General features: G+C 44.6%; 1 protein-coding gene across 1 annotated transcript in view; it reads right to left on the bottom strand.

Annotated features, from left to right (window-relative positions):
- Nucleotides 1-4,792: 4,792 nt before the first annotated feature.
- CEMIP (cell migration inducing hyaluronidase 1) overlaps nucleotides 4,793-18,946 on the bottom strand; it is a 141,524-nt gene continuing 127,370 nt past the window's right edge. The window contains exons 23-29 of the mRNA XM_014605992.3: nucleotides 17,924-18,135; nucleotides 17,266-17,451; nucleotides 16,351-16,555; nucleotides 14,320-14,406; nucleotides 13,891-14,048; nucleotides 10,812-10,912; nucleotides 4,793-8,637 (exon numbers count right to left, since the gene is read on the bottom strand). Of these exons, the coding sequence (XP_014461478.2) occupies nucleotides 8,510-8,637; nucleotides 10,812-10,912; nucleotides 13,891-14,048; nucleotides 14,320-14,406; nucleotides 16,351-16,555; nucleotides 17,266-17,451; nucleotides 17,924-18,135 (1,077 nt within the window). The 3' untranslated portion in view covers nucleotides 4,793-8,509. The remainder of the gene's footprint in view (nucleotides 8,638-10,811; nucleotides 10,913-13,890; nucleotides 14,049-14,319; nucleotides 14,407-16,350; nucleotides 16,556-17,265; nucleotides 17,452-17,923; nucleotides 18,136-18,946) is intronic.

Raw genomic sequence — 18,946 nt, 5'->3', positions numbered from 1 at the left:
GTCTACCAAAGGGTGTAAGCACGCAAACCCTTCCAAATGCTAAGCCGATAAACCACTGGAGGGCAGTCATGTATCAGGGAAGGACTTCAGAAGACGCTTGCCACATGCTGCCTCTTGTCCAGGCTGATTACAGAAGTGCTCAGAAAGCTAATTCTGCTTTTGCAATAAGCCTCTCCTGTTTATTTTAAGTCGACAGACTCATGCTTTCTGTGTATTATTAACTGTTATAATGACAGGCAAAAGAAAAAAAAATCGGTGTTGCCTGTGGATTAACACTTTGCAGAGACACTGGCACTTCTAGCCTGCCTGCCTGCCTTCTGCCACGTTTTCTTTGGGACCCTATGCAATGAGGGCATCTCAGAGCTGGAAGTGCTACGTGGCTGGACTAGGTGCTGAACATCTGCTCCACGCCCTCATGTACTTTATTTAAAAGCATGGCTATAATTACTAGTTAAAAACTAATGGCAGAGAACGTTGTCTGAGGATAACGGACTCTGGCTGATCAGCAGTGCTGTGGCATTTATGGCAAAAACAGTGGTGAAACCAAGTGTGTTATTTTTGAATCAGGCCATTCACCCAGGTGCCCTCTTAGCATATCCACGTTACTGTTCCAGCTGGCGCGTAGCCCATAAGGACACAGTGGCACAGGCCAGATTTGCACATGGCAATGTTCAATTTGTGGGGTCAGTCAAGAGGGAGGAGGATGTTGTGTGTGGTCTGAGGTGATGCTACTTCACTGAGAACCATGGTATGGGCCGCCCACCCTGTTAAATATACATTCATAGCTGTGGGCACTGGAGACAGCAGGGATGCAGCAATGCCAAAACTATGGAGCTACCAAAGAGTATCATACACTCGAGAGGAGGCCACCCAACATGTGGCATGGGCAGCTGCTGTGTGTGGCATGCAGCAGAAGAGGAAAGGGACACGCCAACACAGCAGCAGCTTGGGCAGGGAGCCCAAGACAGCAAGCAGAGCAGATGAGCAGAAGTGATAGGAGTGGCTGCAAGGCTAATTTGTGGCACCCCTGCAAAAAAAACAGTTGTCTCCTCCCTCCCAACACACTGACGCAGGTATCTGGTGTAGTGGCTACGCCTTCACGGCTCCCGGGACATGGACAGCCGTGACGCTTAGCATGGTTGAACAGCAACTGTCCTGATGCAGGAGCTAATGCAGAGCTGGGGCAAGGGCAAGGGGTTTGAACTTCCTGCAACAGTTCAAAACTGTTCCTGGATAAACAGCTGGTAGCATAACTTGGTCTTCTGTGAATGAACACCACCTCCCCATCCCTGCCACATCATCAGCCTGCCCCCCAGTAAAGCCCTGGCCCCAGGTGCGCTCACACATACCACCCCAATGCCCATCCCACCCACACTCCCACCACCACTACACCCCCCCCCAACACACTATACTGCTCCCATACACTTCCCTCTCCACTGGGCACTGCCCCCATTGACCATGTGGCACTGCCTGATACAGTATGACACAGACACCCCATCACGTATCTCCACCCCCCTGCCCCGCCCCCCCCCAACAGCTTTTGTTCATACCATGGGGTTATTAATCTCTGGAGCAAACTGACCAGGCATGGGTCCTGGCCATGTGTGGCCACATAGGCCTGGTCCCTTCTGGTTTGTAGTCTCAACAGTTATAGCTGAAACTGGCTGGTCAGGCTGCAGCCGTAGGCATGAGCCCTTTCCGCTGTTTCACAGCTCTTGCGTTTCAGCTTAGCTGTATGGCTGAACCCCAGGCATATGTGTTTCGGTTCTGCTGCGCATCCCCCACCTCCTCCTCCTCCCCCCCCCCCCCCCCCCCCCCGGGGCCCAAATCAACATATCATGCACTGAATCCTGATACATTGCCAGGAATGGCAGTAAAGGAGAGTTTAGATCAGTGGTCACCAGCCTTTTTAAATGAAGATAATTTTTGAAGTAAAGGGGCAACCCAGGATCCACCATGCCCGCCCTGCCCTGCCTGCCCCACTCCCTTGCCCAGCAGGCTACTTTGTTTGGAAGGGAAGAGCTTTTGGCAGGGGGTGGGGGGGGGTGAGTCCCCCATGGTGAAGGAGGGAGGGGCAGGATTTGTACCTTCATGCATGCACGCCCATGCGCACACATACCCTCATGCAAGCACTCCCCATGCATACATACAAGGCTCTCCCCCCCCCCCAAGCACACACTGATTTGGGGCAGAACTGGTCCTTATCGACCTCAGTGTTAGTGAGACATTCAGTAGCAAACAGGGAGGGGTGAGGGTGGTTCAGTACATTTTAGCTGCAGCCAACTGCCAGCTTCTTTCTTTTCCTTGGTGTCCAGGCAACAGGGGCTTCGTTCCCCTGCCCAGGGAGTACTGGGACACTTGCCCACGGGGAGCAAGCTGGGCTGAGTACTCAGTACCCCCCAGGCCCCTCCTCCCCCACAGTGATGACAGCGCTGCAATGCCTGAACATGAGCACGCTACTTCCAACCCCTGACATTGCACAGGCAGGCCGGCACCCCTGCCCCATCCCCAACCAGGGACATCTTGGGAACAGTTCACCTACTATGTCTGTCTGCACCCCATCACCCCAGGTGTCATGTAGGCCTGGCTGCTGGCAGATCAAGAGGTGAGAGAGCTGCATGTCAACATCCCAGGCTGCCTCCCTCTCCTCTGGTGCCATTCGTGGTCCCTGTGGGTTGTCTTTCCTCAGAGGTATGCACTCCGTTGGCCTCCTTTGAAGCTTTGATTGCTAATTCTCCCCGGCAGTCTCTGGCCTCCAGTGGTGGTCAGGGCCAGCTTGCTCTTTCCAGCTCTGCCTCTGCTTTGGCCCCCTGCCATTCCTCATTGTATCAAGGGCTTATTTTCTTTCTTTTGAGCCTCTTCTCCCAGGGGGGACACTTGCTTTAATAGTTTTTTCACTATGTCATGCACTTAGTTTAGCTTTATTGCTGGCCTCTCTATTTTACAGCATTAATCCTGCTGACAAGTGCTTGCACTGCCTTTTGCTCTCATCACTCTTTCCAGTTTTCCTCTATAAAAAAGAAAAAGGAATTTCAGGCTAGTCCATCTGGCTCTAATGCCAGCAACTGCAGCTCCCTCTGCCTCTGCCCTCTGTGGATTTGGTTTCCGCTGCGTCTCCTTTTATTAGAGGTCGATGCCCTTTCGTGCTATGGAGCAACTTCGGAGCCCCTGACTCGTTCTTATACTTCAGATTTAGCTGCAGACAAGCAACTTGCCTCAAAACTAATGGTATTGACTTCCAGTCTAAGAGGGGAATTTTAACCCTCTTTTTAACTTTTAACTGCCATCCCTTCTGGTCCTTATCCTGGTATTTTGTATTTAACTGAAAAAGCAGCCTCTTGTTTGATGTTAAAAATGAAAAGCAACAGCTTTGCTTATCAGATAAAAATGTGTCTCATAATGGAGCCCCCCTCATTCTCTAGTCCAGCTGGAGCAGGCTTGGCTTGAGGTTAGCAGGCACGAGGGCAAAGGTAGACTTTGCTTTCTTGGTTCTCCTGCCAGTAATAAGGTCTTCGGGCCATCTGGGATCATTAGAGCAGTCACAGAGAACGGTTTCTTAGCAGTGGCACCCCTTTTTGTTGCATGACACTGTAGTGTTAACTGGAGTGTCATCCCTGTGGCAGCCTGGTAACACCTGAAGACCATCTTATACCGGGTCTCAGTTCTCCAGTGAGTTGTTAATCTGGAGACAGCGCTGCATTTTGCAGGCAAGTAAGTGCACCAGGATGGGTAGGGGTGTAGGTTGTCTACCCCACCACCTGTGTCTCACCCAGTGACTACCTCAATTTACTGACTGGCTTTCTTGAATACATACTAGCCTCTGGGTGCTTTACTCTTCCATCCAGGAAAAGCACAGACCAACAGCAGACACTGTCTCTGCTTGATACAGGGTGTCTGTACTTGAATATTTGCAAAGAAGAATTTTCCAGCTATTTGAGTTGGTGTAATAAAAGATATTGGATTTACCCAAAGAACTTTGTCTGCCAGAATGGTAGGTGGAGGGGGGGAGGCTGTCTGTGCAGGTCTCTGTTACCCTGGAATATGTCGTTTATGCGGGGTAGAAAGGGTCTGGTAAGAGGGGCAGTTCTGAATTGAAGAACTACAGGTTACTCAGCAGCTTTCTCTCTGGGCCTTGCATTTCACACTAGCTGCAAGGACTAGGTTTTGGCTCAGCCTCCTTACCACCATTCTCAGAAAAAAACATAGTTTTTCATTGGTGACTCAACTTACTTTATGATCATAACAATGGGATCTCCATAGATACTGTTAAGTGCCAGAGTGTAGTGAAGAATATAGGGAGTGGGAGGAGAGGGAGCTTGGGGTGACAAGGGCTGGAGTCCTGCTGAGGGGAGAGAAGACAGACACAGGTTGGAAGGAGCAGGTAAGTGGTTCTTTGCAAATGGCAATTAGGATTTCACCCTGCTTCCCCCCCACCAAAATCTCATGTTGGTTATGCTGCCTCCAGAGGCTTTATAGCAGCGTTTGTTTAGTTGGAACAACTCCCTAGTGGAAAATGTAACAAGCAAACATAATGACTTCCCTGATAATCAAAAGCTCATTGGGGGACCTAACTACCCATTAAAAAAAGATCAGGGTATTTTTTTCTACTGCCTGTTCACTCTTATTGTATTAACCTTGTTAAAAATAAGGGTCAAGCAAAGTGTTCCTGTTGCCAGTTAACAGAAAGGCAAACAATCTAGGGGTGAACAAGCAGCGATACAGTCAATAAGGCATGTCCTGTAATACCAGGCCTTTCACCAAGTTATAATGAAGAATCCAAGAGACAAAGTCGTAAGGTTGCATTGAATATTTATTCTGATACAGGTCGTGTATTCCAAACAACTACAGATTAATTCTGTTGTAAGTAAAAATCCCTGGACTTAATGTTCCAGGAGCTTTTGTCGTCATAAAACAGTCAATGCATCACCACATTCTATGGACATAGGGAACTTTCAAGTGCAAAGCAGATTATCTGAAAAGACACATTTCTGACCTCTCTAACAGCTTGGACAATGCTGAAATCTAAATACAACTCTTCATATGTCTGCAAATTTAGTTCTCTTAGTGCCTTTATAATAAATAAATAGAAAATATATATTTTTTCATTGTGGAGTTGGTAAGAAAATGTACAAAACACTATACATCTAGCTCCGAAAAAGGACCAGCTATTTCGGCGACAGGTAAAACAAGCATTCAAACGGAGACAAAACAAATACACTAGGCAAAAGGAAAAATTGCCCTAAAACAATGACAATCTCATATAGAGGCAAATGTGAGAACAGTTGGAGCAATAAAACTTCACAAATTGGATATTTGCCATTTGGGAAGGCACAGTTAAAAGACTGTACAAGCCACGAGCACTCAGTCACTTCACTAGTCACAGAGATGCACACATGCAACTGCTAGGATCCCCACACGTTTTTCATATGCACGTGACTCCGCACTGTTGTGAATTGGGGAAGATATTAGGCCACGTTCTGCCTTCAGATTTGTGCACTGATTTCAGCCCATTGAACTCAATGGGAGTGGGTTGCGCTTCAGGGGAGTGCCTGCCCTGTTATGCTCTGCTACCGTTCCAGATTCTCTGTCTAGCCACCGTGTGCCCAGTGTTTGGAGCAATCCATCCCCCAAATCAGGTCTATGTGACAAGCCTTACATGACAGAAAAACAGACGCATTTACCATTATTTTAATAGGTTTCTTCTTAAAAGTAGACCTTATTTCCTAGAGCCAAGTCTTATGATTTTACCCTGAGAATTCCAGAAGTTTGAAAATGAGCATCTGCACCTTAGTACAAGGGCACCTTGCCTTCTGGTATTAGTTGAACAAACCGTTGTAATCAGCCAGCTCATACACCACGAGGTGTGAATGGGTCCTATGCCTGCCTCTCCTCAAATAGGCACAATATGAAGACCTACTTAGATAGATCAATGGAGGGTAAAAGTAGGGTATGTTTAGAAGGCCATGTCCAAACTTTGAAGCATCTTTTCCTGAGACTTAAAAGTTTCCAAAAAAGTGTGTTCTAGCCTTGACCCATTTCCTGTAGCTTTCATTCGGCTTTTATGTTGCACGTGTGTTCTACTAATACAGAGCAGGTGGTGTGGTTGTACCAACAGTACTGCCTCGATTATGGGAATGGCATGAAGTACACTGAATATATTCAGATAATTAGGAGTTTGAAAAATTAAAAGATTGTTCAATGTGATTAATGGATCTTGGGGTCCTGGCCCTCTTTGGCTGACAGGGCATTTTTAGATTTATGAGGTGTAAATAATCGAGGCTGAACTGTAAGTGAGACTAACTTCTTTAAGGAATAGTTTGCGATTTGGGGGAAACCCCAAATCATCATAAGACATTGGGAGAAATCTCTTGAGAACTGTGCCCATGCACTCTGTGCTCAATGGAAATGGCACAAGGGACATGATTTGGTAAGGAGCAAAAATAAGTATGCTGGAAGTTGGGCTCCTTCAGTAATGACTCGTTTAGAGAAGTGGGGGAAAGGACAATGGGGGAAACCGGATCCTTTTGAAACAGACAGACCAGATATTCCGCTTGTGAAAACCAGCTAGGAGGCTGAAAAGAACAATTCCAGTTTCAAAACCCAGGAAAGATCATAGAGGCAAATACCTGGAGGATGGCCTGAACTCCACTCAGAGCTGACTCCCAGAGCCACCGCGTCTCCGAGCAGAGACAGGGCTTACAGGACTCAGCATCTGCACAGTGACCACGCTTGGAACGGGGCGTGGAATCACTGCTGCTTCCTTCCCGGTCAGAGCTGGCATTTAGGTACAGTGGGGAAAAGAGACATTTAGTCACAAAAGTATTACTTAGGGGGGAAAAAAACGGTAAACCAAGGCTTGGGAAACCAAGACTGGTTTTACGGTGGTGATGGGGACAAACACAACTGTTAAAGGCAGCTTGCTTACTTGCTGCTTTGAGACCCCTTTTTTTTTTATATTGGCATTACTGAAATAGCCAGAAACTACTTAAGATGCCTGAATGACATCTTTGGAGAGCAGATAGCAATGTGTCATGTGAATATTTGAACACTTGACAGCATTTCATATGGTTAAGATAAACTTCCCAGTTTAATGAGGTGTTCTGGCGAGCAGCCCTAGGCTGCACTCATTTTTCTTTAATAGCCTTTTTTTATTCTTTTTTTTTTAATTTAGAAAATTCTGTTTTGCAGAAAAATGGTAGGAAATTCAAAGGCTGCATCACTTTGGGAGCAAAGGTTTCTGGTGCAGACGGTCCCACACAACTGTCCATGTTGTCCTCAAAGACCCTTACATCTCAATGACCCTCCCCTTAGTAAAGAACTAGCTCCTTCTAGGGCACAGTACATACTCCTTCCCTAGGCCAGGAGGGACCACAGACAAGCAAGGCACAAAATATTGGGCCCTATCCTTTTCTTCACTGACTTTCCAGGGAGCGAGATTGACTTCTCATTGCCTAGTAAAAGTGAAATAGGCTGGCAGTGTTGGGGAAAATCAGCCTATGAGCAAGAGAGGTGAATGTGGTTCCTCTCTGTGGCTGTGGTGCTACTCTGAGCCCAGAGGCTGGCCCTGAAGATTTACATTTGAGGGAAAGGCTGAGTAATTGTGGCGTGCCTGTTGTCAGGTCTTTTCCACCAGTCTGTGGCTGCTTAGCTAGGGAAAAAAAAACAGTGAATCCTGACAACAGCTACTTGAAGACAAAAAATAATGATCCATGGAAATGAAAGGAAAAGAGGTACCCTTACTTTGTTCACTTATATTCAATCTATTCCCTCTCTCTTCTTCAGCTGAAATGGGATGACTCCCTGGTAAATCCCCACTTACAATCCAGAGGGATTGTGCAGGAGTTTGACAGAATCTGGTACAAGCTTTCAGGCCAGTTCTTACCATTTGGTCATATTTTCTGACCTTTGGATAATGACTTCCAACATCTAACATCGACACTTTCCATCCCAGATTTTTTCAGCTAGCCTCTGAATTTGCATTTCCACTTTTATGCAAGTAGCTGATTGTGCTCTCAAAAGAAAAAGCAAGACAAAGAAACAGGCCCAGAGGGTGGATTCAATCAGTTCCATGTGAAAGGTCCAAGGCTGGGAAGCAGCTGTCCGTGTTTGGTGTAGAAACCCCCAACTGACGGGCCCACAAAGCAGGTCCAGGCAGAACGCAACTGGAGTGTGTGGGGTGTGGAGGAGACCACTGAAATGCAACACCTGTGAAAACAACAGACGAACTTATCTTGTCCCAGATACCGAGCTTAGAAAAATAAAGGTGAACCTGCTATCAAGGAGCAGATTAACAGGTCAGGATGCGATGATCACACACAATACCCAGCACAAGGAATGCTCTTTGTCACATGTGACCACTCTACCACTTACGATAACATTTCTCGAAGTACAGCAATAAAAAAAATACATCGTCTCTGGAGAGTGGTGGCAGTGTGTCTGTCGGAGGCAGAGTCAGTAGTCCTGTTCTAAAGGGGCAGTGCTAGGAGTCAGAAGGCAAAGCATGGTGTCTTCATAATTTCATTTTCTTCACCACAGGGACTGGCACAGCTTGAAAGATTTTGGCTGCATTCTCCTCAGTGACGAGTTTCACCCAGATTGGCCGAAAGCTGCCTTTGAATCCAATGAACGCCATTTTATCTGCAAACCGAGAGTAATAAGTGAGAGGTGTGGTGTGACTGCAAGCTGGAAAGACACTTGCTTATGTGTATGCACGCACACCCCCATACCCCACACTTTTATGAAGATACCTATGATGTATGAAAGGGGGGTCTATAAGTGTTAAAGTGGTTCTCTTGTCCTGAAGCTTTATTAAAACCTTACATTCATATTGCATAGAGTAAGTATTTGCAATAGTAGCTCATTTGAGACATTGCAGAATATAACCTTACAGAGGGAAACAAGGGGAGACAAAATTTCATGCCATGACATTTAAACCACAAAGGGCCTTGTTACACCTTACACTGTGAGCTGCACACATGTTGATCGGTGTTAGTGCTAGTCACACCCTTAGGCTAGAAACCTGCTCTGGCTGCCCCCACCTGCACAGCTGTGACTTGTCATTAGAGGCCTGGTGAGCAGGGGCAGGACTAGGAGCTGTGAATTGCCTCTATAGGGCTGGTGAGTCAGGGCCAGCTTCTATACCTGGTCTACAGGTAGGAGTATGAGAGATCCTGGGATACTGGAGGACTTCAACTTGGGTGGCACATCTGTCGGGAGTGCCCATATCTTAATGGAACTGCAGCTGGGTAGTTTTAGGTAGTGTAGGATCAGGGATAATCCTGCCCTGGAGTGGTGTAACTCTGAGCTGCATAACGAGTGCTTTAAAGTCATTGTTAGTGTGCAAACAATCCAGGGGTTGAGAGCTCCAGGAGCCACCCAAAATTACTGTGTAACAAAGTAAAAACCGTTGTTGCTAGTGATATTGTGGTTACACCCAAAAGTCCCTACTACCATTGTACAAACACACATAAAGAGATAATCCATGCTCTCCTCCCACTCCCCACCCCAACTCAAGCTGGTAAGAGAAATTTCAAAAGAACCGAATATTTCATGGAATATGCATTTCTGTCAAAATCAAACCCCTTTGTGAGATCATGCTGAGTTTGCCCAACTTGTGTTTGAGAAGAAAACCCAAGAGGGTGAGGCGAGCATGAATAGCAGAGAGGGGAGTTTAGACATGGCTGAAATGTCCTCTTTTGACCTTTCTTTTTTTTTTTGCAGTGGAGTGTTTTAGTTCTTCATTTTCATGTTGAGATATTTTATTGTATTATACAGATATTTTTAAATTAAAAATTGAAATCTAAATATTTTAGCCAACCTCAAAACATTATTTTTTCAGAACATTTCTCTCATGAAGAGCTTCAAAATGTTCAGCTTTTGTAGCTATTCAGAGGGAAGCCCAAATCTTAATCTCAAAATCCTTTATAAACACAAAAACCTATTTATAACAACTTGTTTTAGCCCAAATCCATCCTAAATCTGGCTCACAATAAACAGGAGCCTTACTATGAGGTCCAAAATGTCATATTTATTTAACTCTGCCTCTGTATCTACTTTTTTCTAATCATCTTGTACATAGTGGTACTGGTTGGCAGCTTTACTTTTATCCCTTACTGCTTCCTTTATCTCAAAGCAAACCCTTGCTAATGTAGACAACAGCTAATTCAGAGATGCATAAGCTTTCATAAACAACAGCTTGCTTTGACAAATGCTATCAAAAGTGTAGACTTTTAGGAGGGACCTCAGGACAATTCTGTGTTAATCAGCACTGGAGATGCAAATTATTGCTGGGCAGATATGAAGTTTGTTAGCTGATATGAAGGGAATAAATGCACATGAGCAAAGCAAAGAGGCTTTGGAAGTTTAATATGGCTGGTAAGTCGTGCTGTATCTGACAGCCGCTGTTACTGGTTTAGAGGTCCACATGTTCCAATAATTTAGAAAACACCTCGGGGATTCTGAGTATTTTCACTTTCCAGCACATGTAAGGACAACTACCCTAGGCACTTTCTTCCACTTCTGAACAGCATAAACAACCTTTTTCAAAACTGCTGTAAATACTACTTTTGCAAATAAGTATCTGTCCAATCCCAAGACATTGTAAAAAAGGGATTACTTCTCAGTCTATATGCCTTCCCTACCCAGGGCTGGACATCTCTATGGATTTGAGCAGCTTTTCCAATCCATCCCAAAGGAGGAAGCTAAGCTTCCCTCTCACCAGCAAATGAGTCCAGTTAGAAGCAAGGTCAGTTTTAGTGGGAGAGTCTGTAAAGCAGTTTCTGTTTTTGTTTTACAGTTTTGAAATCTGTTACCTTTTAACTTAAAACCTCTCTCAGCTCCAAGCTTTTCCAGTACTTTAATCCATGGTCCTTTGGAAAGGTATCTTCCCTTTGAGGCCATCAACACTATAGAACTAAAGAAACCAATGACATTTTTAAACAAATGAAAAGTGATCAAACATCCTTTGCATGCATGCTTAAAACATTGGTGACAGTCATCTGTGTGAGTCCATGAGCAGCCGTTTATGTTTTTGTCTGATCTTCAGTGACTTAGTCATGTATTTGCTTTCCCTGTCATGCTTTCCCAATTTGCTTTCTAGTAATTACAGTGTGTTGGAGGAGCCTCCCGGCTTGTGTACAGGCACCTTCACATTGGAGGTACTAAATTTAATGTGCATTAGCAAAAGCAGATTAATGACCGTGTGAGACATGCCCATTGTTGCTTCTAAATCACATTTCTTTTCACTTGACTAGAAACTTATTTTTTTTCAAAACCATTGCTGTCAGGGAGCCTTAGAAATAGTTTGCACACGATGTGAACTATTTTTGGTGTGTTGTGGGGAGAACTTATCACAAACTGAATTCATTTTAAAATATGATACTTGGCCTGCAGCGAACTCCTGCAGTGAACTAATAAGTTTGTCAGCCCTGGGGGAAAAAAATGAAAAGCTATAGCTCAAAGAGGCTAATAACAAAGGACATCATTTTTCTGACATTTGGCTGTCCTAGATAAATGGTATGTTGGTGTTTAACTGCTCTAGCTACAGGTCTGGCCCTTTCCAATAGTCTCCCATTGTAAATGTACTGCTGGATTAGGGGCTGTGAGCTTTGAATTGCTAAAAAAAATACTTAACTCTCATGGACATCCAGGGCAGTTGAGAACCTAGCAGAGGAGATGTAATTCCCTGCCAAGATGCATTACACGTGTATAAAGTTATTAGGTGTCTGCATCACCCCACAGTATCATATTTTGCCTCATGTAATGGCCTGTGTTGCATATACATGGCCAAACACGTTACACAGCTACAGTTCTGCCCTATGTAGCTAAGTATATTTCTCCTGCACATGCTTGGAGGTGATTTGGTGCTGCACTAGAGGTGCCTAAGTCCATCTGTTGGGATCTAACTCTACCACAGATGCACAGACATCCCCCAAACTGTAAGTAGCCACAACTAGCAGTGCTTGCTGTATTTGCCTGCCATCAGCTCTTTCACCTACCCAGGAAAGGAGAGCCCCAAGGGTGCAGCACAACATCATCTCAGTCTCTCCCCAAACTCTGCTATCAGGCTTATTACCTTTTTGACAGTTTGGTTACCATGGTCACTGCAGAGGGCAGGCACCCCGTCCCCAGCTGCTTCAAGTAACCCTAAGTTGTAACCTGAGCTGGATACATTCCTGAGGGAGGGGGGAACCTGCTTCCTCTGCCTAGGTGACTGGCCTCACACACCTGGGTGGGGGCTTAAACTCCCTATTGTTCTAAGCAATGACATCAGGACGGGGGGGCGGGGCTAGAGACCCTGTCAGTCTACCCAGCAACCAGTGATGCCTTTCAAATTGGTTGGCTGGCAGCCAACAACTGCTGGCCTTCATTGGATCAGGTAAATGAGGTCATAAAGTTAAAGATTGCCCAGGAGGAGGAGCAGCGCCACCTGCAGATGCTGCTGCCAGTGTCAGCAGCACCTTTTTGCAGGCGATGCAATGCTCAGCTCAGGGGGTGCACGTGCACTCCCTACACATCGCCAATGGTTTGCAGTACAGAGCAATTGGGAAAGCTGTACAAACAGGAGTGGAGGCAGAAAACAGGCTGCTTCACCTTGTGCTCCACCTGCCTGGAATGCTCTCTGCACTGAATAAGTATTAGTTACCAACAGTCGTGCCAGGAGATTTGTTTTTCACTGGGTGAGTACCCCCCACTGGTGTTCCCCCTGCAGGGCATAGTTCGCTGAGATACCCGCTTAGGAGGGCATGCCCCACAGCAGGATGCTGGGCCAGAAATTGTACTCTTCCACATGGCCTGGTGCTCCACCACTGTCCTGTGGGTATGTGCCCTCAAGCAAGGCAGCATTGTGCAGAGATAAGTGAGCTAGCTCATTGTACTCCAGCTTCTAAAAAAGAAATAGCATAGCCATGTTAGCACAGCAATGCTCCTGGCTAACTAGCACTGCTGAAAATCAGAGCTAATTAACATATTAATGAATGTGTCTTTACTGTTTTCTGGCTTGACTGTGTCCCTTGTGGTATGGCACCCTCTGGAGCTGCACCACCCACACCAACTGGAGTAGGGCTCTGGTTACCAGACTGCAAATGACAACACACACACTGAACAAGAGGGAAGGACCACCTGAGCCTTATTGCCCACTGGGCTAGTGTGGTTTAGGCACACCAGTTTCTTAATCAGCACAGAGAGAGATGTGGCCAGCATCAGATCTGACTACCATTGGCTTTCCAGATTGAGCTACCAGGTATCCACTTATAGCTGGAATGACTTTTGGTACGAGTCCAGAGTAGGATTTAAATGTTCACCTCACAGCAAGACATTGTAGCCTCTCCTCTCAACAAGGAAGTGCATCTAATATATTCTCACCAATAAAAAGAACTGGAGCCCTCAGCCCTCAATAAAAGAAGTATCATTCACTATGCTTTTTATTAGTATTCAACCTGCATAGATTGCTACCCTCCAGCATACAGGTGCTTGGAACATGTTTGGTACTCATTGTACTAGCTGCATGACTCCAGATCTCTGGCTACCATGTTTACAGCAATAATAATATGCAGCCCATGTGTCTGGGCACTCAACATGTGCATGGACTGCTCATGTACAGTATTAGTGGAATCTGCAGATAACCAACAGAATATGCAGACAATAAAAAACAGATGTAGCTTATGCACTGATAAAGTCCCAACACCTCATTTAAGGATTTACAGTCCACACTTTAGAGCTACTTTGGAATTCAGCTTTTGGACTTGGTTGGAGCCAGCGGATACTGAACCATGTCATGAAATGTTGTGCAACTCTGGTTCATGTTTGGTGACCAGGGCTGGGGAAAAGATTAATGTCTGATGAGTGTGTCTGTGTGTTATGTTTTTCTTGAACACTGGATTATTTACTTACTTGTCTTTGATGTTGGTGACATAATGGTCTATCTGTGCTGGGATTCCCTGGAGAATAGCGTTCTTGAAGCTTTTTTGGTTGACAACTTTTCCATTTTGCCCTTCAATCACAACTACTTGGATTCCATCCTCAGTGAGGAAAATCTTCTTGCCATCAGCCTGCAGAAAAGAAAAAAAAAAGGAAATATTTGGAGAATTAAAGAAATCCAAAGTCATAACAATTAACTCTAAGACATTTCAAAACATATGCATAACAGCATTGTTTTGCTTCAAGGGACAAGCCTCCTCAACTCTTCGCTTGGGTGGACTTGAACCTACAACCTACCAAACTTCAGCGGTAGCTTCCTACATTTGTTCTAGGTAAAAAAGGAGTGAAATTTGCCTCCTTTGTTTAAAAGGCTAGCAAGCCTGGATGAGAGAAACCCCCTACCTCGATATATGCAAAGTCATCCATCAGGTGGAAGTATCTTGTTGTGTAGGTTTCTATTTTCACCTCTAGGAAATGGTCTTTATACATCTGCTCACACACAAAAGAGAAGAATAAAATGTTTAGAGGTTTTGTACATTCCCAAATGCTTCATTATCAGAAAGCTTTTCAAACTAGACCAATTTAATCAGCAAATCAGGTACCTAATATGTTGTGTCTTGTCAAATTATATTGATAATGAGATCTGGGCAAAATCGTAATTTCTGTATTCAGCCCATCCACATTAATGTTTGCTGGTTTCCCATAAAGAAAAGTAAAGGCAGCTCATTGTGCACAGCAATATGTCACTGCCTGAGGCCTAACCTCTGCAGGCCTGCTCCAAGTGAGAAAGGCAACAAGGATGACTGGGACCAAAAATGGGCATGTCTTAGAAGACACGGGGTTAAGCACAAGGCTTGGTATGCAAATGAAACACGAAGCTACACACTCTCCTCCTGGCCTTGTGTCTGTAATGGGCAGAAGTAGCTGCCACAGGCAAGGTGTGCCTTTCTTTCCTATTTCCAATTATTCCTGTTTCTTCACCAACCTCAAATGCTGGCAAACATTACTAAAAAGGGCCCCAAATAGCTCACCCTTTGTCACCCCCTCCTCTCAGCCTGTTGCATATGATTAGTGTGGCCCCACCCTCCATGAGATGAAGCTGAACCAGGTTGCCCTGCACCTGATCTGCATATACATTTTTGGAGCATCACAAGACTCATGACAAGAGCACCCAGTTCCAGTCATGACTGGGGGCTAATTAGCACCTGGATCCTTTCTGGTGGGGTATGTGGAGTGCACACACACACACACTGAGCAGTGCTGAGTGGTGAAGTCACCGTAGCTTGAAATGCTGTTGACTGGTGGGTCCCAGCCCAATGAGGTACATGGTAAATCATGACCCTTTAGCTATGAGCCAGTATCATGCATAGTTTGTGCTACTTATACATAGTACAGTGATGCTCAGAAATGTGTTTATGGAGTACCTGTGCTAAAACTTGCAGCAATTTAAAAAAAAAAAAAAAGGTTGACATGCATCAATTCTGGATGACCTAAGTGCACGGGTAGTATATGCATTTGTACAACCTTGTTTGATTTCAAGGTTATAGTTTTCAAATTTTCTTCTCACTTCCATGTGCTCAGGGAGAGCAGGGTCTGATAGTAAGGCAAGGGGGAAAGGGCTGCAAGGGGAAAAAAATGAGGAGAAGCAGGAGAGCAAAGGGGCTACCTGACTCCCTCCTCCCCCCAGATTGATTTTTCTTGCTGTAGCAGTGGGGAGGGGACATATTCAAGACAAACCTCCAATAATTAGATTCTATACCTGGAAGATTATGGAATATATAAATTTGTTATATCTAGAATTTAATTATTAGGGGGGTCATCGAGTAAATACTGTAACTGCTGCAGCTTTAGCTGTCTAAGTTTTTTAGGCATCTGTTTTCTCTACTTGCAAGAGCCTATTCAAGCTCTTTTTGCATTGCTGGGGTATTTTAGAAGACAATGGATAAAACTGATAAAAGCAAGAGGAGGCTGAGGGGGGACCTGGTGCCTGCCTACAAACTCATCAGGGGAGATCAACAGCAAATAGGCAGAGCTCTTTTCTCCCCAGCACCACCTGGGGTGACGAGGAACAATGGTAATAAGCTGATGGAGAATAGGTTTAGGTTGGAGATCAGAAGGCAATATTTTACAGTTAGGGTGGCCAAAATCTGGAACCAACTTCCCAGGGAAGTGGTCCTCGCCCCTACCTTGGGCAAATTCAAGAGGAGGTTGGATGATCACCTGTCTGGGGTCTTTTGAACCCAGCATTCATTCCTGCCTGTGGCAGGGGGTCAGGCTAGATGATCTGTTCAGGTCCCTCCTGAGCCCAGCTACTATGAAACTATGAAACTATGATCTTGTAGAGTTGGTTCCAGGCCTACCTAGAAGGATGAATGCTAAAACCACAACTTGACAAAGGAACAGAACATCGAGAAAAGCAAACCAGGCACTTACCAGCCCAGTGTTGGGTAACTTCTTAGGCATTGGCACATCCACTATTGGTGTCTCAATGTATTTGGGATAGGCCATAGCTGTACAATCACTGATTCCAGCATTCTTGGGGATAACTGCTTTGATCCTTATTCTTTCACAGCCTTTGACAGAGCAGAAGGCAAACTTGTCCTTCTCATTCTGCGCTTTCAGTTTCAGAAACAGCAACCTGTAAAAGGAAAGTATCAATACACAATTGCTGGGTGTTACATGCCAACATTAACAGGCAAAGGCAGTAGTACAGTAATACTTAATGCCTTTCAGTAACACATGTAATCTAGGGGAACTAGTAGAATATCCCAGGGTGAACTAGTAGGATATTTATGCTAAATCACACGTTGGGGTATACATAAATATATGCACATACATGTAGATGCATAAACCTACTTGCTATTTTTTGGTAGATTTGTGAATCAATCTATCAATCATTTCTTAACACAATCTTAATTTCTTAAGGAAAAGAAAGTGTCCTACATTTCCAAGAAAATACATGTAGTGTTTAAATGTGTTAGGTCCCTCTGCATTACTGTCTTGATGCTCTGAGAGACTCACAGTTTAAGGTTTTTAGGTCTCATTTGCAAAAAGAGAAGGGCTTTACACTGGTGCAGCATAACTTCATTTTCCGAGTTGGGCGTGCCTCTTTCTTCTGCTTTTAACCTAATTTGCATTCTTTTGGCACAGGCAGCAAGTGGCAGGGCCTGGGAGCTTGTGAATGAGTGGCAGCCCCATGAATCATAGGGATATGAAATGCTGCTCATGAGGAATCTGTTTTTGTTGAGCTTCCAGTTTGTACTTGCACAGTGGTGTGAGCCAAAACAATTTCTGTTTCAGATGTTTTTCTCATCTATCAGTCCAGATGGACAACAGCTGTCTCCTTACCCAGTGTCCTCGTCCCAGTAGTAGTATCCCTTGGTAGGGTATCTGTATTCCAGTTTGTCCATCTGCAGGGTCCTATAGAAGGTACCCGTTTTGTATGTTTGTTTCAAGAGACGATTGTGGATGTCTGAGAGGATGGAAAACGTTGTTCCTTTAGGGTAGCAAAACCCTACTTGAATCCAGTCATTCCTAAAATAGCAAAGACCCACATTATAACACATTGACATATGACTATGACTTTCCTGGGCATGCCATAAGCCAAGTTAAATAGCTCAATCTGAAATGTAACTTAATTTTTTCCTGGCTGGTTAAAAATGTAGTAGATGAACCAACACAATCTCATATAGATTTAACTTGCAGATAACATCAATCAGTTAGCTAAGTAATTCAGCCCAGGCCTATTCCTGATGTAATGCCATTGGCTTGTATTCACCAGGGATGAGTTTGGTCCTAGACTTTTTTGTTATCTTTTGGTACACATCTTGGGGGACATACAAATTTGAGATGATGAGTGAAAAGATGGTGCAGCTCAGAGTGGGCTTCACTGGATAATTAAGTCAGCTGATGACTACGGCAATAACCTCATTCTTTAAAAATGTTCAGCTACATTAGTGTCGTGGAATTCGGGTCTCATGGGTTAAGAGTTCGAGGGATCACTCACTTGTTGAAGTTGATGAGCCATAATGTCATTTCCTCAGGGGCTGTCTTGTCCCAATGCACGGTGTAACCTTTCCTCAGGGTTATAACAGGCTGGTACTGCTGGTAATGAGTGCTTTTGCTTAAAGCCCCCTCCAAGGAAAGAGGATGATCAGGGCAGTCATTCTTTATGATTTTCATTTGCAAGTTGGCTGGCTTGTAGGCCTGGATGTATATCTAGATTAGGAGAACAGCCACAAATGGTTCAATGAGATTCAGTCAAATATTTCAGAGTCAGATACTCAGTGGGGTAAGTTAACATAGTTTCTTTGATTTCAGCAGAGTTGCACTGATGCACTTCAGCTGGGAATCTGGCTGTATATCTACATCTGTATATTCAATGTCTTGCAATTTATTTTCAGCAGTGCTTGAAAAATACATTGACCTGCAAGCACATAAAGCACTAATAAAGACACCCAATGAATGTTCAACAGAATTCAGGTGTCACAGACCTTGTGCTGACCCTCCACCCAGGAATAAGCTTCACCACCAGAGATCTGACTTTTAGATAAATAAGGGCTAAGTAAGTAGCTTCTACCTTACACTGTGAAAGGTAGGAAAACCACAGCAGTGGTTACAAAATGGCTTTGAGGATATTACTTTAAAAATACACTGGCAACACCCAAGACAAAGCTAAAAAAAAATCACCTTACAGAAAAGAAAGTGAAGGGCTGGCTATAAGCAGAGGCATGAGGGACAGTCTTTGTGGCAGGAAAAATGTTTTTTTGTGGTTAAATTGCAAGATGGGAAGTCAGAAGATCTGGATTTTAATTTTGATTCCAGAGCAGATTTCCTATGAGACTACGGGAAACTCTCTGTGATACACTTTCCTCCATAGAAAGGAGGAAAATAACCCTTCCCTGCCTCACAGTAAGTTTGTGCAGCTTAATTCAGTAATGCCCAGAAAGTGCTTGGAGATCTTGAGATGGGAGATGCTGCAAAAGTGAAAAGCGTTATCTTTGTTGTTGAATATTTGGGATTAAAGATT

This window comes from Alligator mississippiensis, chromosome 11, assembly GCF_030867095.1.
Source record: "Alligator mississippiensis isolate rAllMis1 chromosome 11, rAllMis1, whole genome shotgun sequence".
NCBI lineage: Eukaryota > Metazoa > Chordata > Crocodylia > Alligatoridae > Alligator > Alligator mississippiensis.
This window is presented reverse-complemented; position numbering and strand designations above follow the sequence as displayed.